The 23378-nt window shown below is 33.5% G+C and overlaps 2 protein-coding genes across 3 annotated transcripts in view; both read left to right on the forward strand.

The window, feature by feature from the left end:
- The window catches only part of LOC123014006, a 31954-nt gene extending 11056 nt beyond the window's left edge, over positions 1-20898 (forward strand). The window contains exons 3-15 of one of the 2 annotated variants that reach the window (XM_044412889.1): positions 10073-10739; positions 13602-13745; positions 14092-14213; positions 14318-14551; positions 14601-14790; positions 14842-18433; positions 18484-18568; positions 18620-18856; positions 18974-19116; positions 19165-19414; positions 19464-19928; positions 19986-20131; positions 20180-20898. In XM_044412889.1, the coding sequence (XP_044268824.1) occupies positions 10075-10739; positions 13602-13745; positions 14092-14213; positions 14318-14551; positions 14601-14790; positions 14842-18433; positions 18484-18568; positions 18620-18856; positions 18974-19116; positions 19165-19414; positions 19464-19928; positions 19986-20131; positions 20180-20365 (6459 nt within the window). In that variant the 5' untranslated portion in view covers positions 10073-10074 and the 3' untranslated portion in view covers positions 20366-20898. The remainder of the gene's footprint in view (positions 1-10072; positions 10740-13601; positions 13746-14091; positions 14214-14317; positions 14552-14600; positions 14791-14841; positions 18434-18483; positions 18569-18619; positions 18857-18973; positions 19117-19164; positions 19415-19463; positions 19929-19985; positions 20132-20179) is intronic. The other variant, XM_044412890.1, reaches the window with a different exon arrangement.
- Positions 20899-21030: 132 nt separating this feature from the next.
- Positions 21031-21847, forward strand: LOC123013118. Its single transcript, XM_044411467.1, has 2 exons — positions 21031-21094; positions 21146-21847. The coding sequence occupies exon 2, from the start codon at positions 21159-21161 to the stop codon at positions 21720-21722; it is 564 nt and encodes a 187-aa protein (XP_044267402.1). The 5' UTR covers positions 21031-21094; positions 21146-21158; the 3' UTR covers positions 21723-21847.
- Positions 21848-23378: the final 1531 nt, after the last annotated feature.

The raw sequence follows: 23378 nt of genomic DNA on the forward strand, positions 1-23378 counted from the left end.
CAAAAAACCACATATATTTCCAAGATTTGTTTTTCTTATTTCTATTTTGTTGCAAAAATAAAAAAAAATAATTTACCAATATTAAATTTTAAATATGCAGTCAATTTGGCAACTTAATTTTAAAAGCACAAGCCACTTACTTACAAAATTATTTCAATTAAAACAAGAAGCGTCAGAGAATAATGATAATTTAGCACCAATTAATCCTTAATGTTCTTGTTTGTTTCACTGGTGAATTACAGGAATTTAATCCTCATGGAGGCCATCTATTATTCCTTTCAAAATTGCTAACGTCCTAGTAAAAAAGTAAGAGACTCATTTCACACTTGACCAGTTTATTTATGCACAAACTCTGTCATTTTTTCCTATGATAATTAAAACACATTACACAAGATTATAATGACATAATTAAATTATTTTTTTTGTGTTTACTTTATTTCCAATCGATTTTATGGTAATTAGAATTAGCGTCTGCTCGAAATGAATGGCGACTCGATTTTTGCAACCGTTGTTTGCTAAACAACGCCCAAGAATGTCACTCTAAGACACTTTCACGCAACATAAATGTGGGCTGGAGATAAAATTTTGACCCACTTTGACAAAAAAAAATTAAAAAACTCAAAGGACAAAGATCAAATCTTCTTCAGGCGACCTTCGTGGTTTCTATTATATAACACAGAATCCGTAAATGTGAACAATTATGATTTAGACATAAACAAAACGCCAAATTGCATCATCTGCGCCAAAATATGAAATAATAATTTCCTCTCTTTGAGGTCACATTCCTCCAATGTTTCCACACCGTTTGACATTTCGAAATGGCTGAAGATGCTCGTCTCCCAACGGCAAAATGCATAGATTCACGTTTGAAACGAAAGTGAAACGTGGTTGATATCCATAGAACCTTTTAAGGTCGATGTTGTTGGATTAGGTTGGTGTCTTAGCCCGAGATTCCACACGTTCCTAGGAGCGTCGAGGAAAAAATACCAAATTATTAATTATATAACCACCAAGGTTAATTGATGGTTCCAAGCGCAGACACGGTTCCAGTTTGTGAAAAGTGTCTCATTTGGTCCAAGGATAAAAACAGATGAAAGAATCGCGCTATAACTGAACTTGTAGTAACTCCGAGTTGGGAAAAAAGTGAAAGGGATTTGGTAACAAGTACGAATTCTTTCCGTTACACTTATGGGTCAAGTTTAGTTCTAATTGATTGAAAAGTTAATTTGACTTTGTGGCGACTTGGGTTCAGTATGAAAGAACAATAGCTTGTGGTTGAGGAATGAATGACGTCATAAACTAGCTATGGATGATGTTTTCAGTCTGGACACGATCGGGAGTTGTTGGTTCTTCGGTTCGTCTGCAACATCGCATTAAAACCATGGTAATTGCAGAGACGCCTACAACGTTTATTGGTACGGTTTTGCATAGCCACATATTGGAAAGAGGAAAGGTTAACGATCCCTGATGGGAATTGATACATCTCTAATCAAAAACCGCATCGAAATTATTACTCACAATCAGTGGCGCCTCGTCCAAATCTACCTACCTCCCAGAAAAAAACACATAAAATTTAAAGCAATACTCAAAATTTTGTATTTGGTGTTATAGTTACTTAAAATTTACAATGGAAATGTTAAAAAATGTGAAACCTATCAAGAAAAAATTATAAAAATTATTAAAGTAAAAATACTACAGTGCGATCAAAAAGTCTGTCTATCAAGCAAGCGTAGATATTTAAAACTTATATCTGTGGAAGATAAAATGTCACAATGACAAATGAGAAATGTCAAAATAATTTTTATGTAAATTATGAAAGGAAACTGTGGTGAAGGATTTTTATGAATAAACACCAACAAAATCTTATTTTAGTTTGTTTTGAGACGTTTCATAGAATAATTCAATTTAATTAGCTCAATGTTTTAATTTTTATAAAATATTTTTTTGACATCTAGATAACATACGAACTGCCATGCAACATACGTCCTTAACTAGGACGCCTACTTGATAGAAAGACTTTTTGATCGCACTGTATAAGTATACCTACACAAAAATGGTAAATTTTGAAATTAAAATTATTTCAAAATATACGTCGAAAGTAATGAAAAATGTGTTAGTGTTAATTAAAAATCATGATTTTTAATAAAATTATTATTGATACAATGTTACGTATCTTCATCTTTAAAACAAAACGTAAATTCATCGAGCATCGGTTAAAAAAATAAAAAAAATGTCTAACACAAAAAATTTAAAATTTAAAAAAGTGGCAAGAAAATTAATCAACTGTAGTCTTGTAACTGCTACTATAAAAATTAAAGAATTGTGGGTAAAAATCTCTAATAAATAATTAAAGAAATATCAGAAAAAAGTATGAAAAAATTGTTTAAAACTTGACACTAGAAGAAAAGATTCAAATCTTGTATTTAAAGAAATACAATAATAAGGAAAATAGTAGAAAAAAAAATAATAAAAAAAAGTAAAGAAGCACTTATGACAGGGTAAAAACTATTTTTGTGCTAGTAATAAATATGAAATAATAATTTTCAGCTCTTTTAATTTTTCATTAATGTAATCTGAGCATAGATTGAAATAGAGAACACAAAGTATGTGTTATAAATAAATAAATCTATAAACCCTGAAGAACATTCGATATTTTTTTGTTCCCTATGTTAATTCGTGTTCTGATTATAATTAAGTTAATTACTATTATTGATAAACTCCAAAGTCAGTATTTCCATTAATTTTATCTTCTTCCACAAACGTAAATTGTATTTTTAAATTAAACATTTTTTTTTCTATTTTGGTGTCACAATGAGCATTTTGTGTAACTGAAAATAGTTGCATAAAATGCAATTTTGTGACACTGTTTTTAGGAGACATTTTATGCAATACTTTGGCCATCACTGGCCAAAAGTGAAAAATTTTTGCGTTTCAACGTATTTTACTGAAATTAATACAATTTAAGCTATTTTCGAGCAATTTGGGTACCGCACACGTAAAATGTCAAAAATTTTAACTGTTAAATATAATGGGAGTAATAAATTCAATTTAATAAACGCTCAATAGAAAAAATAGTATGAAAAAGGCGTGCTACAACCTCTCATTGTGATACTTGTGCATTTGTAACACTTGTTTTTTAATATATTAATTTATTATTTATAAACGTCTTCACGAGCCGCCACTGCAGTACCAAAATTTGGAACCGATTAATATTCACGGTTAGATACTTTCGAATATCACGTTTTTCTGCTCCATTTTGATATTTTTACACTGATAGCGGTAAAAAGGTCTATGAAATTAACTTTCTCTTGAATATTGATGTACCCACACTTAATTTATCTAATACTTTATCATGGAGAAAATCAAGGGTGACCTTTAAATCAATTAATTTTATTACTGTTCCTAGGATAAAACAATTTTTCAAGACACTGTAACGATTAAAGGTAACTCACCGTCCTTGCAATATCATCACATTTAACTTAATAACAATTTTTGAGTAAATGTGGGTAAATATTGTGACATGAATAGGTTTTGCTATGCACGAGATGTTGCTATAACCATAATAATTTAAAGCAATTATTTTGTTCACTCATTAGCAGGAACGACCTTTACTTCACACCGAAATTTATAATATTAATTTGGATTGTGAAGTATCCGGCTCTTTTGTTGTAAAACTATTTTTTTGGCCAAATTAGAAGATGATCTTGAGAAAAAAAAGAAACAGTTATTGTTACTGCTAACAATGTTGTTGACATTTTTGCTGATAGGGTCACACATTTGCATACATTATAACCAGCACAATTATATTTTTTTCACAAAATATGGGTTGTTATTTAAATAAAAATGTACCAACAGAAGTACCACACCTAACAATAACCTTATAAAATTGAAAGTTTTAATAAAGTTGAAAAGTGCTCATTGTTTGCAGCTAGTAAGATAAATTGAACATTATTCGATAAATCCGGATTTAATTACACTTTCAGTGCTAAAATGCAAGTTATTATCTAACAGCAATTAGACTATTAACCTTCTAAAACACCTCATTAACCAAAAATAGAAAAGTTGTTACACTAAAATGGCGAAACATGTCCGAGCGTGGGTTGTAACATTTGCTAAATCACAGACCGAACCGAAATGTAAAATAATACATCGGTTGGAATTTCATTGTTATACCTGTTTCCCATAGTCTCGGACCTAAAGCCCAAATAGAAAAAAACAATAAAACCAAATTGGTAGACAAATAACCCAATCATTTTGTCCGAGACGTGAAAATACTATCGTCGTACTAGGTGTATAATTTATTTGCGTTAGCATATAATCAAAAACTTAAATAAATGGAGACGCGTCCTATTTTCCGTGGCTTGATGATACCAATAAAAATGAAAATTATAACAACAATGTAATTTCGAAACAATTCTGCGAGGAAATTTGAGGATATCTACCTAACCAACCTTGAAAATCCACATTATGGAACAATACATTTTTACAAACTTCCTAAATTTCAACTTTATTTTAAATATTAAGTAATTTGCTTAAGGTGACAGCACTTTAACTCAGCGAAGTATTTGATATTCTTCTGACTTTGGATGCCTTTAGGGCAAAACCATTACAGGCAGAAATACGGTATCTGTTTGAAAGAAATTTGATTTTATTCAACCATTTTCGAATTTTTTCGCTTTTGCCAAGAAGTAGGGGTAAACCAATTGGAACTTTATAACTTTCCGCTAGATTAAATATTACGATTGCATCTCTTATTGTGATTTCAAAATCGTAAGAAACTCAGCTATGAAACGACCAAACAGTTTCATTCGTAACAATGACGGGAAAATGGAATTTGATAAACTCTGTAAAAATGTTGCAGCCATTAAAACAAAACAAAAGTGAGCACATACTGAACATCCTCAAGATTCATCCGTCTAAATTACAGGTTTTATTCATTGTGTGAATTTGGTACGTTCTAATTATCATCATTACATAATAAATTTATAAACTGTTGAAGACGTGAAACAAAGTCAAGAAACGCGTGTGAATTCTTTTAGATGACGGAAGTCTAATATACAATGAAATTAAACTTAGGTTACTTTCATGAAGTCATTGGGTATTACGTGATTAGATCGTGCATTATACTCCTTGCAACTGCCTGACCTACCCACGCAGCAGTTCCGACCTGGATTTTTTATGTTTGCAAATAGAATAAAGTTATGAAGGTGGTTGTGGCATTTCGCAGATGATATTTGGTCTATTCCAACAAGTAAACACAATAAAACAACTGCTTTTCCAAGTACAGCAAGTCAAAAAGTATTGAAACAGATAAAAAAATTGAAAAAAATATGATACAATTACTATGAAGAAATGTTGAAAAATCATCATTACAAAAATCGATGGTAAAAAGACGAGAAAATAATTCAGTCTTAAAAAAACCTAAAAAAAGTATCTAAAACTCAGTTTTCACTCAAAAAGTTATCGATTATGATTTGATTTGATCATGCATTGTACTTTTGCTCACAAAACTTGCAGACGTTCGGTAGAAATTGAAATTGAAGAAATTATAGAAAAAAGTCTCGATTTTAAAGAAATACCAGAGAAAAGTAACCTACGCAAACAACAGTTCTGAGATGGATTTTGTATTGTTTGCAAACAAAATAAAGTTACGAAGGTGGTAGTGGCATTTTGCGGATGATATTTGGTCTATTCCAACAAGGTAAACACAATAAAACCACTGCTTTTCCAAGTAAAGCATGTCAAAAAGTATTGAAGCATATAAAAACATCGAAAAAATTAAAATGAAGAAATAACGTTAAAAAATCATCATTAGAAAAATCGATGGTACCGATAGTACAAAAAAAACAAGGATATAGCTCAGTTTTAAAAATACAGGGTGCGCCAGAACTCGCGCCCCAGAGATTTCAAGTAAGGTAAGATACCAGGAACATAAAAAAAATGTTTAAAAAATTCTATCTGTCAAAAAATTTTGTCATTTATTTTTTGACAGTTGACATTTTTTTATATCTATTTAATGATACTGATGATCTTGTATATGTTTTTTTACAATTATTTAGTAAAGGGACAAAAATTTTGCCAATAAAAGCCACAAATAACATTGAACAGAGTTACTATTTAGGATACAGCTTCCTTGTTTCCTCTTTTAATAGCCTATAGCAAAAAAACTTGGAAAATTATTTTTCCAACAGAAATAAATAGAGTCAAAGTGCAAACTTTAAACCCTCATAACTTCGAAATTTTTATAGATAAAATTTTTTTAACATTTTTTCCATGTTCCTGGTATCTTACCTTATATGGCATTTTTCTATGGGGCGCGAGTTCTGGCGCACCCTGTATATATTTCAAACCTAAAAAAGTATCAAAAATTGAAAAAGTTATCGAGTATGACGTGATTAGATCATCCATTATACAAAACTTGCAGACGTTCAGTAGAAATTAAAGGAATTATAGAAAAAAATTCTCGATTTTAAAGAAATACCAGAAAAAAGTAACCTACGCAAACAACAGTTCCGCGCTAGATTTTTTATTGTTTGCAAACAAAATAAAGTTATAAAGGTGTTTGTTGCATTTCGTAGATGGTATTTGATCTATTCCAACTAGTAAACATAATAAAAGTACTTTTTTTCCATTCGTGAAAGAAAGTGTAGGATGTCATACATTAGCATAAAGTCTCGTTTGGTCCTTTATTAGGAACATATTGTTTCAAGATGTTATTTGTACTCAAAAAAATTGATTAAAACAACATATGTTCCGTTCACAATTCGTTTGTGGTCCGCTTTCTCACAAAGCTCGCGTTTGCCAGGAAATGTATATGAGCTTTTGTTCTTCTTCAGTCCAGTAACCGTCTCGATCTTGAAACAATGGACTAAGCAAGCACATAGGAACTGCAGTCGGTGGTTTTGGTTGTATGCGATATGAGTAATGGTAGTTACGGAATTGTGTTTCTTGGACAGGCGAAACGGTTGGGTTCTTTTCCTTCCTACCGAGCAGTTGGTGGAATAATCAAGGTCAACCACTCTCTCGCTGGGTTTAGGATGTCTGCCCGTTGGCGGGCATGGTCACGTATTGCCGTTGATTTTATGTATGCATGTAAAACGGCCGCCGCCGACCAGTTTTTCGCTTCGGTTTCCGAAATTGGGCCGACACGATTACTTCCCCGCCGTCGGCCATTCGGTTCCCACCACGGATCAATGAGTCATTGATCTGTCTCCCCCCATAGCGCCATTATTCATGTTTGGTATTTCCAAAATTTTAAAAATTGCAAGATTTATGCAAGTCAAACCACGCTACGTTACAAGTAGACATAATAATTTCTCTATTTGTTTCTCGAGTCGGTCATTTTTATACACTTATCTAAATTGCTGCAGCAACGTGCCGCAAGTCAACTTGTGCGAACAAAAACAACGTGTTTGTTGCAAGCTGTTTGTGTTGCTTATTGTTATTAGATGGCCGGTCGACGCTTCCAGTTGCTACTGAAGTAGCTGGAATAATAGATTAAAAACTTAATAAAAACTAAATTGTTGTTATTAATTTTCGTTATTCAAACAGTCACTGAATTGTTTGTCATTGTTGCCAAAAGTAATGAAGTGTAAATGGAATTTTACGCTTCTCTGTAGGTCGCTAGATACAAAAAAATATTCAACATTTATGTAACACAAGTTATTTCAACGTTTTCAAAATTATACAGGGCGAATGAATCAAGTTACACTGCCACCACATTAGCTACTTTTCAATTAAATACTATTTTGTAATAAGATTTTTTTGCATAATCAATTAACCTTGACGTTATTTTTGTATTACCAAAAGATGCGTGAACTCAGCCATTTAATCTCAACTGAGTAAAACTACTTAAAACTTTCATTAAGTATATCCACATAGTAAAAGCAAAAAGCGGATATTTTTAAGACAATAATTTTTAAGGAAAATAGCATTATTTTTATGCTTATATTATAGCCATCTTATTAATATAAAATAGCTATAATTAGCTATTGGTTAAGCGTGTACACTTCTATTCAAAAGAAAAGCGTACACTTGCTATTTCGTCGTGTAAATATAGGATAATTTTCAGGCTGTTTCTATAGTTAATTTAAAAAAAATTGAACTTTTGTGTCACTGTCAGTCTTTCACACAAGTCATTTTTTTAATGTACTGCCTCTGCAGACAACAGAAGTGATAAGAGAACTTGCAATGTTACAAAACTAGAAGAAGGTTAGTCGATTAGGTTTGTTGCACGAGAATTTCACCTGAAATTTCTGGTTTTAAAATTATTCGTCGTTAGGAACAGAACGCTATTTTAGCAAGAAAAACTGTATTTGGTCGTAAATTAAATTTTGAAATGATGCTATTAAGTTCTGTTAAACATATATGTATTACCTATTGTTGAAGTTTTTTTAAGTTCAATGTTACCAAGTAACAGTTAGAAAAAGCCCCGTTTACTTTAACGCAAAACTACAAAAATCGAGCACAGCAGTTGTGCGTTTTCTTTTTTGAAATATATCTAAGACGCAGATATAAAATAAGCTCATTTTTTAAAAAATCGACATTTTTTAAAGTGTATTCCAGTCCATTTTAAAAATATTAAATTTTTCTTATACTTCCAAAAACATCCCAAACACAAATAAATTGTCTTCTACATTATAGAGATCGGTGTTAAATGATAAGTTTTGCTATTTTTATACATACAGGGTGTGTCAGAACTCGCGCCCCAGAGAAAAATTTTAAGTAAGAATATGGAAAAAATGTTGAAAAAATTGTATGTGTTAAAAAACTTTAACATTTATTTTTTGACATTTGACATTTTTTATGTCTATTTAGAGAGCTACAATTTAGAATACAGCTTCCTTGTTTCCTTTTCTAATAGCCAGTAGCAAAAAAAGCACAAATTATTTTTTCAATAGAAATAAATAAAGTCAAAGTGCAGAATTTTAAATCTCATAACTTCGAAATTTTTATATACAGAATTTCTTTAACATTTTTTTCAGATACCTGGTATCTTACCTTACATGGCATTTTTCTCTGGGGCGCGAGTTCTGGCGCATCCTGTATATAAGTTACCATTTTTTAAATTTCTTTTAATGTTTCTTATAACAGTTAATTTTAATTTATTTTTATGAAGCAAACCCTGTAATTGGACTAATCTGTTAAGTCTACTTTTGCCCATTGTTATTATTAATTGAATTTGTTTTTTATTTGTGTTCTGATGTTTGTCATAGACTTAGTTTCAACTCAGGAATGTGCGGTTTATTTATCATCATTTAATTTAATCTCATACAGATGTTTCACCTGCTTTAGGTTAATTAAAAAACAACCAAAGAGAGTTTTTTTTTAACCTCGCCAATTACTAATAGCAAATATACTACATTACTAACATCACCGCTAAAATTGGAACTTTTTGAATTATTTTTTTCTGGACTTTATTTTATATGTAGGTATTTGAAAATCGTTTTTGACCAATTTTGTTTAGTTTTGCATTTGTTTCAGTTTATAATAAAATAATGATTAAAGCATTTCTATGAAAACTTTTAACAAAAATTCAAAACTAAGAAAAAAAACACAATCTCATTCTGAATGTAAAAAACCGAATAAATAATGAATTTTTTATACTAATTACTTATATTATTGAGCTAGATATACAAAGATCGACGTTTAAAAACATCAGTTTTAAAATAAAAAATATGCCGTACACAAATTTCTCAAAGAATTTTTCTATATTTCGTTAGTTTTAATTAAGAAATGTTGAAAAATATTTTTTTTTCAAAACAATTTCTCGTGCAAAGTCGCTCTTGGCCCAATTGCTCAATAAATTCAGTCAATCGTCGAGCAAAACACGCGACATGAAAGAATGTGTGTTTCGGGGTTGACTCGGGCGTGAGAGTCCATCATCTCGTCTGCCTCGAGCCCCTCAGGTGATCCACAACAGGTGAAATGCGTTCTCCATTCATCTCTTGCACCCAATACCTCTCATCCTTCCCCCGGAGAAAGGAATTTTTCGCTGCATTTTGACAATTAGTCATTATCGGCATTAACAGACAGTGAAAGTCGCTGCAATTGACCCCATCTCTCTTTGCAGATATGGACGCTGATAGCAGCTACGGCGGCAGCGACACCGCTCAAGACTCCCATTCCGGCCATGATAACAGTTCCTCGCTCGAAACCACCCACAATGACGCCACCCAACAGCAAGAACCTAACAATTTCTACCACAAGAACGAAATCACCCTTCCAGTCAACTACGACGAGACGGATTTCCAGGAGAACAAGACCTCGAAACAGCCCCATTACCTCTCGACGGCCAATTTGAACATTAATGACACGTTGGAGCATCACAGTAATTTAGAGGAGATGAGCAAGAATTACAAAAGCACGAGTTATCTGAACGAATCGCCGAGGATAAGGAAAAAATCCGAGACGGGAGTCGATAATCCCGCTTTCCAGGAAGAAGAGTACAAACCGGAAGTCAAGTCGACTTTCGATAATAATAAGCCATACAATGGAGACTTGAACTCATCAGCGATGTTGGGGCTCACGTCGCCGACCAAAAATGAGGAACCTTTGACTGAAGCTGTTAATCTAGAGTTAATCAATTTGAAACCTGCGGGAAAAGACGTGACAGGTGCTTACGAAAATGGTACTAACGGGATGACTAGCATTCCGGTGAAGAAAGAAAACGATGCAGAAATTGGCAATCCCTACGATGAATATTTCGTTCCTGTCAATGAACACCGAAAATACATGAGGTAAGAAAGCAAATTCACGGTTTTACGAGTTTCCGGCACTAAGCTGTGCTTGCACCAAACAGACTTTGTAAATATTTGCTTGAAAAAGATTCAACTTTAACTTTTAGATAGATTTATACTTCATGTCAGGAAAATGTATTAACAAAACAATATTTCTTTCACTATACAAAGCATCACTTTGTTTGAAATTGCAAAAAATCAAATAAGACTGATGGAACTTTCTCACGTACTACAGAACAATATCACTGGAGAATAAAAGTGGAGGTGACGGGACCTCTATACGGGCGGACTTAATCTGTCTGAAGTGTTATTTTTCCTGATCAACGACAAGCCGTGTCAACAGAAATTAAAAAAATATATATATATTTAACTATTTAATTTATAAAACACACAAATATTAAAAAAATGTTAATAAAAGGATAAGTATTCAAGAAGCATTCCAAAATTTTTAGATTAATAAATAATTTTGCGTTGACTCGCATATACCGTTTAGAATATATAATGAATAAAACATGTTTTTACAACGCTTTGTTTTTTATCGTCAGTGTCCAAAATAAATAACACACTGTAGGTGGCAAAATTAAGACTTTACATTTTATACTCTTATTGCTACAACAAGTAACATACAAAGATTGTAGAAGAAATAAAACATTACAAGGGAAAAAAAGACACTTTCTTCGAGTGTAATACATATGTACGATATAATTTTTCCTACGATCCAGCGAAAAAAAGCTTCAAAAATAACAATTTTTCTTGATATACCACTTTCGCTATTTAATCTAGCAGCATTTTTTCCGTTTCTAAGAGGTTACATATATTTTTAATGTAATTTTGACAGATGAGGGAGGAACATTTTTTACTTCCAGGGAGGTAATTGGCCACTTTTCGTTCGGAAATTAGGGTGGAAAAACTTAATTTCTGTTAAAGACGTAGGAAAAATGTTTTTAGTTTTTTTAGTCTTGATACATTATAAGAAAAAATTAATTATCAACATGACATAAACCCAATTAAAATTAGTAGCTATATTCACAATTAATATTAATTTGCCTTCATAAATTTGAAAAACAAATTATTTTATGCTCTAAAAATTTCAGTATACATATTATATTACAAAATGATACATGAAGGGGTGAAAGTAAACAAGTATTGAAATCTAGGTCTTTTTGGGTTAGAACTACGTTGTTTTGGGAAATAGAGTCGACGTTTAGCCCACTTTTCTTAGGGGCAACATGAGGGTATATGGCACAGTAACTCAACGTGTCAACCACACCAAAGGTGAAACCAAATTCAAAATCTGACTCTAGCCGTGAAAACTTATGTTCTGTAAACAAGTATGCTTGTCTAGTAAATTCAAATTGGAGGGGAATTTGATTTATTTAATCAGGAAATTTCATTGATTTGATATTTTATTATAAATAATTTTTGAAAAATTGAATTATTATTGTTTAGAATAATTTATAAGGGAAATTAAGCAATATTACAGAAATTCAATTTTTTTATAAAACAATATATCCTATATTATATTTCAATTAGAAAAGAAATTTCCCTGTTGATAAACATAAAAAATACAAAATCGCATTTCTTTAATTTAAGGAAAAAATGTTTGTAAAAATTGAATCTTCATACGTAGAAAACATTTTTTTTGTATATTAAATTTTAAAACGACCCCTGTAAAATGTTACAACTGAACACCAAAACATATTACACACCTAGTATTTTAGAGAAAATATTGGTTGTAATTTTCCTGTAGATTTTCCATAAGTAGTGAAAGTTTTTATCATCTAATTATTCTAATGATGTTTCATTATTTTCGTTATTAGGTATCTAATTATCTATGATTAACAAAAGAAAACATAGCCCATATTATGGCTATTAATTACGAAATTACTGTTTTATTTTATCTATTATTTAAAAATATTCGCTAAAATGTGAATAATTTATACGGACAATGAACATATCCATAAAAAAGGATTACGACAAAAATTATTTATAGATTATTTATAGATATCTATTGCATTATTTACACAAATATTCATGTATCTACAAAATTTTTCTAACCTGATTTACTAAGTACCTAGATAAAACAGAATTGAAAATGGAAAAAATTACTTGAGTTTATTTAAAAATGTTAAAAATACAAAATAAACAATAATAGGAAGACGACTTTCACGCACTTAAAAGACAATTTCATTTCAGAAAGGTGTTAACAATAATAATTAATTACATTATTGTTTTCACATTGGTGGAGACATCATAAACCACAAGGTATTATTTTCCAAAAAAAGTAATATTTGTAACAAATAAATTCCACTTTTCTGCTATTACGTAAACTTGCACAATCCCAAGAAGTCGTGTAACACTCGACTTGACAAAAGCCATCAATTTTAATGAATTTATTTCTGTAAATTGCCACGTCTATAAAAAAAAATAAAAAATTCCTCATCGCCTAATTAAAACTTTTCATTTTTTCCAATTCGACATTCACTAGATCACGATATTCAAATAGCGTACAAATGTAGTCCACTTTTATTTGAAAGTCTCAATCATCGCTTAATAATAACTCTCATTGTGGCAATTCGATAAATCATAGACCCGAAAATGATGTCACGTTTTGGTACATCGACGACAGGTAGAAACTAAAAACCCGTCATCAGGAAGTACTTGACATCTTCAAAGTGTTATAAGTACGCGCCCAAAAAAGTAATTGTTAATTTCGTGCTTTCGCTTTCATTGTTTAACATTCCGAAGTGTAAAAAATCAATATTCCATCAGACGAGCAGATTTCCAATCATCCACCGGCATACTCGTATTAATGCCATTGTTATCTTGTTTGCATCCATGTAAAACATTTTTCTCCTGTAGCAAAACGCGAAAAGGTCGCAACAGCGTCACTTTTGCCGAGATGATAACTACATCCGGAGTTGACAATGCCGGACTGTCCATAACAGCCCCGGAACAGGGTGTAGTGGAATACCCCGACTGGCTGACGTCACTTGAAAACACACGGTACCAACATTCATTCATACCACGACACCATTTCGGGTACCACAACTGAATAAAACTATTGACTAAACTTTTATGACGATCTCGATCAATAATTTTATTCAACGGAAGTACAAACAACATAGGGGAGCATTGGTGTATGGTGGATATGACTGGGTGTTGGTTTAATATAATCTAGACGCTAGAGCCCTTAACACTCACGCCACAGAGTGATGATAACTGGTAGAGTTATTCTCTTAATAATTAACACCAGCTTCACAATGTACCACTTATCATCATAAGTAGTAACAAATGTGCTGTAGCGCTTTAAATGATCTTCGAACCATTTTTACCATGGTCTTGTTTGCAGAGGAGAAAAATTATATGTTACCATGGACAAGAGAAATAAGAAGAAGCGAAACAAGTGTTTGTGTTGGGGACTCTGCCTGTGTATCGTCGCTGCCGCTGTTATCATAGGAATCTTAGCTGCAGGTGAGATTAAAAGCTTCTTGTCAAAATTTCTTCAATTGTCCTCTAATTCCCTTTCACCATGTGTGTAAACATTTACCTAGCAAATAAATTTCACTCGTTTCTAGTTGGTGTAATTGGTAATCAAGGACCGCCAGGACAAGAAGTAAGTGCGCGTCATTTCGGTTCATCGTCATCTAGTGAGCCGGAAATTAAAGCCGCTGGGGGAATTTTTGGACTTCCCAGAGATATAGTTAATGAAACGACGATACCTCCCGAAGTAAAAACTCCTTTAACTCCGGGTCCTCCTGTTGTTACTGTTTCGAGTGTGTTACCAACTACTGAGACTTCAATGATACAAGGTTGGTGAAAAAAAAAGTAAAAGAGACAAAAATACATGTTTTGTTTTAGTTCCTCGGGCTTTAGAATCGCAAATAGTGATAGATAATCTTGAGTTTACTCCTGCCTTGGCCGATAAGAACAGTACTGAATTTAAAACTCTTGCTGAGGCTTTAGAGACTGAACTGAAAAATTCCTTATTTTCTAGTGATATGTTAAAGTATGGTGCTGCAGATGTCGAAGTAAAAGTTATGGATTTTGCGTATGACTTTTATATCAGTTTTTTTTTGTCACAACTAAATTTTAATTTCAGCTCCGGAAGTGTAGTAGTAAAATATCGAATTACGTGGGTTTTTAAAGACGGCATCCATAATCCTAAAGATCCCATCGATGAAGAAATGTTGAAAAGGAAAATAAGAAATGTTTTAGACAAAAATAACGGTTTCTTGAATGATTATCACATTTCCGATAATACTGTCACTGTAGATAGAATACTCGATCAATGCAAAATTGATAATAATGGATGCGAATTTAATTGTTCTTTTGATTATCAAACAGCAAACTTCATGTGTTCATGCCCTACCGGAAAATATTTGGCTCATGACCAAAAATCTTGTACTGATGAAGTAATGGTTCAACCTGAAGCTGAATTTGATCATGTACATATTCACTCAACCACAACACCGGAACCAACACATGATCATGATCACCACCATGACAATAAACCTTCAGTTGAACCAGAACCCACATCTGAACCTGAACCAACGCACGATCATGATTACCACCATCACTTTGAACCAGAACCCACATCTGAACCTGAACCAACGCACGATCATGATCACCACCACCACTTTGAACCCTCGGCCGAACCAGAACCTACTTCTGAACCTGAACCAAGCCACGATCATGAACCGTCAGCCGAACCAGAACCCACTTCCGAACCTGTACCAACCCACGATCATGAACATCACGTTGAAACTTCATCTGAACCAGAACACTCATCTGAACCTGAACCAACTAACAATCAACATAACCTTCATAGCATACCAGAACCAACCTCTGAGCCTGAACCAGAACCAACATCAGAACCTGAACCAACGCATAAACCGGAAGAACCTTCTCACCAAAATTACGTTCATTTCCATGAAGCTGAACCCACTAGTGAACCTAACGCGGAACCAGAACCAACCGCAGAACCTAAACCTGAACCAGTTTCAACAACTATGAAAGCTGTAGAACATAATACTGAATCTGTCCTTGCACATGAACCTCAAGTGGTTCCTGAATCCACTGCAGAGCCCGCTATAGAACATAAAACTGAATCTGTTCTTGCTCATGAACCTCAAGTGGTTCCTGAACCTACTTCAGAACCCACTGTGGAACATAAAACTGAAACAATTCTCCTTCATGAACCTGAAGTGGTTCCTGAACCCACTTTAGAACCCACTGTGGAACATAAAACTGAATCTGCATCCGAGATGGTTCCTACAATGAAACCAATGGAAACTACAAAATCAAGTGAGATTATTGGAGAGCCTGTAGCTGAACCGACTTCGGAACCTATTTCAGAACCTGCCTCCGAGCCTGTTGCACATACTGAGAATGTTCATGTTATTGAACACACTAGTGAACCTGTTGCTGAACCCACTCCGGCACCTGATGCTTTGGAACACAGTACTGAACACCACGACGATGCGAAAATAGTAGCTGTGGTAGATATTACAACAACTACCCTACCACCAATAAATGTTACTGCTAAAACTGAAGTTGTTACTGAAACAAATTTAGTAGTTACAACTCAAAATACAAAAATGGTTGAAAGTGACACCACACCAAATGAAACTGCAACCGAATTAACACCGATTCATACGACCGAAACTGAAGCTGTATCAAGCGATTCAGAGAATAAGATTCACGAACCGGTAACTGTAAGAGAGTACACTTCTGCGATTACTTCTACAACACCGCGAAAAAACCATGAAATATTTTCCGAAATTGAAACAACTACACAAGCAATGAAGGCAAATGGTGAAATCACAACTGAGTTATTTACTAGTCGACCTAGTGTGCAAACGTCTGAAACTCCTCTATTAAATTCAGTCGAACAAACAAATGATGCAACAACTACACCAAAAGTTGAAAATTTCGTTACTACTCAAGTGAATGATAACATGTTGGTACCAGTGTTCGTAAATGGCGAAACTCGGTTACTAGAAGTCGAAAATAGTACAACTTCTAAAAATGAAACTCTTTCAGTGCCAATTACAGTTAATGATCAATCTGTAACACTAGACTCACAGTTGGTGAAAAATGTAACTACGGAACCAACAGTACTTGAAACTACAGCACAACCCACCGATATGACTAAAATATTTAGCGAAATTCACAAAATAATGGACCAACAACATGAACAATCGACTGAAGTAGTGACAAACGGTACTCAAGTTAATGTTGCTGTTGTTGAAAGTACCGAAAATACAAGTGCTATGGATAACATGTCGCCTTTCCTTCCGGAAATCGATAATGATACCTTTGTTAACAAGTTGCATTTAGGCGAACATGTGATACCACACATACAGAATGAAACTCAAGAAGATGAAACTATTGAAGTGTTACAAAACCCTCGTCTTGATAATGATCAAATGAACGTTACAAATCCTCAAGAAAATAACCAAAACGATACAATCCTCAAAGTTGTACCTCTAGGAGGCAACGAAAATGAAATTATTGCGAAAACTACCCTCAAACCTTTAGTTGAAGTACAAGAAGTTGCAACTACTATGCGATCAGAAAATTTAAACGTTATGCAAAATTCGACAGAAACCACGACTGAAACAATCAGTACTTTACCCCCCGAAATTATCAATAATGTTCATAGTAACACTTATTTTGATAACATTGAAAAAGCATTGCAGTCAAACAGTACCGGGTTTAGTACAAGTACTGAAGACTTGATTGCTTTAGAAACGACAACTAATGTAGGAAAAGTGGCCGAAAATAGAAATATCGTTGTTGATAGTGTAACCGAATCGTCAAATATTCACAACCAAACAGTCCAAGCTGAAATTGTGGACACAGTAACAGAAATGGTTCACTTTGCCAACAATCACAGTGACAGTAATGTAACACAAACTGAAGTTCCTCTTGTTGTTACAAGCGCGACACCTGAAGCTACTACAATGTTACCACAAAACAGTACCCATCACTATGAAGTTAACGAAGCTTCATCGGATATTACCACAACTGAAAAATTCTTTGTAACTGTAAAAAGTACCACTGATATCCCCATCGCGATAAAATCCAATGAAGATTTATCTGTGGTTCCTCTAGACCCGGAAGAAGAATCTGAAACTTCAAAAACAAACGAAAAACGCGTTACTCATGACGCTGCCAAAAACCTTGAATCGGAAAATAGTGACAGTCTTAATGATATATCAGAGGAACACAACAACATTGTTAAATATCACCACGACTTGAATCAGATTTCAGATTCTACAACGATAAAAACTGACGAAATTGACACCAATACCGAATTGGGGCCAGAATTGACCAAGCAAGCAATCAACAAAAAGAATTATTTCGATAAAGAAAAACCCAAATTTGAGAAAAAAGTCAAGCTCGAAAAAGTGATAACCACTGTCACTAACGACGAAATTTTAAAAACTTCGGTACCAAACGACAAACAGTCGCATCCATTTAGTGACATTAAACCAGTAACTGAAGATTTTTCAATTTCTGGATTCACCAGATGCAGTTTTGGTCAATTCCATTGTGTCAACGGTACTTCCATCAAAGACGGCAGTTACTGCATCCCTGAAAATGACCGTTGCGACTCTGTTGGCGATTGCAGTGATGCTTCTGATGAAATCGACTGTGTCAAAAATGGGTGTCCCAACAATTTCCAAGTAAGTTTCAATTCACTTACAGCCAAACAAAATTAAATGTCTGAATTTAGTGCGCCAGTGGCCAGTGCTTGAAGAGACACCTTGTTTGTGATGGCATCCAGAACTGTAACGACGGTAGTGATGAAGCCATTTGTGGTAAGTTAAATCATTTAAAAATGTGGCAAGAGGAACAAAATCTTGTTTCAGAACATTGGACTTGCCGTTTCGATGAATTTTCTTGCGGCCAAGGCAGCCGTTGTTTGCCAGTGCATTGGAAATGTGATGGTAGGGCGCAATGCCCTGACGGTTCAGACGAATTTAATTGTCCTTCGATGTGCAACGAAGATTCATTCCAGTGTTTAGAACAAAATACGTGTGTACCAAAGAGCTGGAAGTGCGACGGCAAGCCCGATTGCATGAATGCTGAGGATGAGAAATCTTGCGGTAAGTAAAATAATAAAAACAAAATGAATGTAACAAGTGTGTTATTATCATCCTTTTTAAAATTTCAATGTGTTTAAATATAAAAAAGTAAAAATCATTATAATTTTTGAACTCTAGAATGTGCAAGCGACGAATTCAAGTGTGCCATCGGTGGAGGTTGCATCAAAAAAGACCAAACTTGTGACGGAATCGACGATTGTGCTGATAAGTCAGATGAATGGAATTGTCTGCGATTTGACCAAGACAAGAAATATTTACAAGTCAGTTTTGTACAAAAATTTGGAACACAACTAACTCACTACTTTCAGGTCAATGTTATGAACACTACATGGTCTCCTGTTTGTTCCGACAACTGGAACCAAACCCATTCTGACCTTGTTTGCCGCCAAATGGGCTACGGAGGTTCCGTTTCCACAGAATCGGTAGAAGCGCCTGAAGGCTTGTTTAAGGAATATTACAAATTGATACCACAAGCGGTAATAAAGTCGCCAATATTGTCACAACTCCAAAAAGCAGATACTTGCGAATTCATTGTTTCAATCACCTGTCAAGAATTTTGTAGGTCTTTACCAGTTTTTAAAATTTTTGTAACAAAATGAATTTTTAGCGTGCGGAAGCCATTCGAGTGTTGACGTACAATCGGCTCGTATTATTGGCGGAAATCGAGGGGCTGATTCACAGTGGCCCACTTTGACTCTTCTCTACAACCAAAAACTTAATCTCCAATGTACTGCCACTCTCTTGACCCCAGTTTGGGCCATGGCTAGCCACTCTTGCATCTTTAGTTCTTCACGTCCTCCGGTACCAAATGATTGGATTTTGTACGCTGGAAGTACCAACTTTTTCAGCAATCCGGACAATTCCACCACACAAGTGGAGCAAATCAAACGAATTGTGTCACACCCACAGGCCAAATATTCGCAGTTTGAGTTTACAAATGACGCAGTTTTGGTCGAGCTTAGCAAACCTCTGACAATGACCAGAAATGTCAGTGCTATGTGTTTGCCTGACAAAGATATAGAACCAAGACAATTATGTGTGATTGCCGGTTGGGGTGTCAGCAAACCGGGAGGTAATAAATTATACTAAAATGCGATTTATTGCCTTTTAATTAAAATTATTTTTGCAGAACCAAACAAAAATCAGTACCTCCACTATCTACCAGTTCCAATAATTGATTCAAAAGAGTGCAATTCGACCAAACACTACAATGGTTTGATGAGTAAAGACAAAATCTGTGCTGGTTATACAGATTCTGAGAAAACCCCGTGTTATGTACGTTGTTTTCACTGAAAGGAAACAATTTTTTAATTGTTTTTTTAGAATGATGAGGGGGCCCCCTTGATGTGCTTCTCGGACAGCAGCAGCACGTGGGAACTACAGGGCATCCTCAGCCACCACGATAACTGTGCAAGAAGTAAACACCCTGCAATTTACACTTCGATAAATGACAAAATGAGACGATGGGTGATAAATACGATAGGACAAAAACCATCAAGGAATGCATAATCGTGATTTTGTATAGACTCTGTAATATACACTAGTTTTATAAATTAATTCTAACGGATAATCATATTTAGCTCAATTAAGTACTACATTCCAGAAGACAACTAACTTCCATTTTTACTTGAACGCAAAAGTGGAAACTAGTCAATAAATTTAACCGATTTGTAGTATGTGGTTTAGAGTAAGTTTAAATACCGTTATGCGAGTATTTTGGTACCATTTTTAATACTATTGTAAATATTGTATAGTTAAGTTACTCTATTATTATTTTTATTTTATTCCTGTTATTCGTTACATTTCATTTCTTACGTAATTCTATTTGATTTAGTTCGAGGTCGAAATCCGTCCAATAAATTAGAAAAAAAAATACAATTTGTTTTTTTGTACGTTTTCGCTAGTCACACATTCTTGTGCCAATATGCAAGCATCGGTGACGGTAAAGACCATGTAAATACATTTTTTATTATTACGTAGTAACAGACCTCCCTTCGTTAGTGTTGTAGTGATAAATTTTATCTAAATAAACTAAACAACAATTTCTGACTTTCATTAAATGACTACAATTCGTTTAACGCAAAAAAAACTAAAGAAATTATCCTGATTAAAATAATTTCAAATTCCCGCGCTTTGACTGCCAACAGCAGATGGTGCAAGCGCTAAAACCCCTGTCAACTGTCATCCAACTGTCAACAAAAGTTCTTTAAGAAGTTGTCAAGTTAACGCCGTTTCGTGGTATTTAGTTAAAGTTCTTTGCCCATGAAACCTAATTTCGTCCATTTCTAGGTTAATCGCCAAGATGGACTCTTTGGACGTTTTGGAGAAACGTATTGCAGCCCTCGAGCTGCAAATTCTCCCCAAAAACCCCAATTTCACATCCGACGACAAGACCCAAGAAATCACCGATTTGTTACTCCAAACCCAAACAATGATCAGTTCGGCTTTAAGTTGCAGAGAAGCAATCACCTCCATCTTACAACATATGACAACAATCAATGAGTATCTTGATCCAAGTAATGGAGAAAACGAGTTAGAAGTGGAGGCTAAGCGTCACTATTTGTTGGAATTGTACCCCGAGTTGAAAGACACAGTTAAACTGATTTCAACGTTTGAGAGTCTGACTCCTTACACCGACTCAAGTAGTGTCATTAAAGTTACAGAGCTGACTGATAAATTAGAAAGTTTAGCTGTGTCAAATTTGAAAATATTTGAAGAGAGTCAGGAAGTTACCAAAAAAACTGTCAGTGCGTTGCAACAGTACAATGATATAATCTCTACAATTAAAGTGTTGTTTTCGCAATTAGATAAGGCCATTACCGATTTGGAGGCAGCTTTGTTACCTAAATTTGTTACAGAAGAATAATTTTAAGTGTTTTTCTTATACACACTCTATTAATATTACCTGATTAATTTGTGTTGGTTTTGTATTTGTTTAAACTTCATTGTACTTTTAAAGAGCCGAGTTGTCAATAAATCATGTTAAAAGAGTGTGTCTTGTTCGCACCTATAAAAAGATTATTTTTCTTTTAAATGGTTAAAAAAAACACACAAACTAACTTTCTTTTCTTTTAATTAATGTTTAATATAATATAATTTTTCAAATTAAAATTGAGTTTTGTTGAAATAAAAATAATATGTATTTATTACAATAACTTATATTGTCCAGAATTTCCTTCATCAATTTTAGCACCTTTAATATCGACACTCGAAATTAATATACTTAAGTAGCAATCTGTTTACATCTAAAAAAAAATGTGTTTAAAAAATTACAAAATTCAGTACAGTTGGAGACAAAATACTTTGGTCGTCACTTTTCTGACACTTTAATGTAATTCAAGCTTTAACGTTAAAATGAATGACAATTTTAAATTAATGACAGCTATTATATTTTCCTATCAAAAACTTGTCAACTATGATTAACAGTAGCTAAAAATAAGGTTAACAGTCCTAAAGCATGCTTTACAATTTAATGTCACTCAAGTGACATTGACGACCAAAGTATTTTGTCTCCAACTGTACTTACCTATCTTAAAAATCAGAATTCAAATAAAGGGTGTTAGCTCAGAAATCTGTTGATGTTTAAAACTCTGAATCTCTGCAACGTCTTTTTTTTACTATTTATAATTATTTGATTAATTTTTTGTGTGAAAAAAAAAGGAATATTTTCATCATCTTTATACAGGGCGATTCGGATAAGATAATGAGCCTGACGATCTGGCGATGCAACCCAAAAAACAAATTTCATTTACGTTTTGATCTAATTTTTATTACGATTTGCATTTGCAATCCAAGTTATCTTATGTTGCTCTGATAGTGCTTTGACAAGCAATTTATGATTTATAAAAAAAAACTGTTTCCCTACCTTTAATGTTTAATTCTTTCATACATTTTGTATTGGGTTTACACCGAAAAGACTTCTCTGACTTCTCTATCGTTCCGCGAGAACTGAATGGCACTAATAATTATTCTCTGCATTGATGTCAGAGTGACACAAGGTGATAACTTGGATTCAATCTGCAAATCCTAATTGAAATTGGATCAAAGGCGTAAATGAAATTTGTTTTTTGGGTTGCATCGCCAGATCGTCAGGCTCATTATCTTATCTGAATCGCCCTGTATACGAGTTAGGTATAGGTAGGTAGAAAGATGACTCAAATTTTTATTCAACAGATGTCGTTAAGACATTTTTGACTTCTAATAACAGTTATAAAATAGTAAACCTTATTCTCTTTAGATGTGTCCAAAAATTAAAAATGATTGATTTATTCATTTCCTATATTTCTTTTAGCAAAAAAAATTATAAATTTGATTGTATTGCGTTAAGGTGACTAACTTCAGAAAAGTCAAAATCACGACATTAAGAAAAATAGTTATAAATTTATTCCAAAACACAAAATAAAAAATACAAATTAATATTTTATTTGATCATTATACTTAAGCGATTTCTAAATGTTTCTATATACATTCAGATGAGTTTTTTTTTACAATGACCACTTGAAATGACGACAAAACGAAAAAA

The sequence above is a fragment of the Tribolium madens genome, unplaced genomic scaffold (assembly GCF_015345945.1).
Source record: "Tribolium madens isolate multiple individuals breed KSU strain unplaced genomic scaffold, Tmad_KSU_1.1 Scaffold_96;HRSCAF=242;Tcas5.2_LG5, whole genome shotgun sequence".
NCBI lineage: Eukaryota > Metazoa > Arthropoda > Insecta > Coleoptera > Tenebrionidae > Tribolium > Tribolium madens.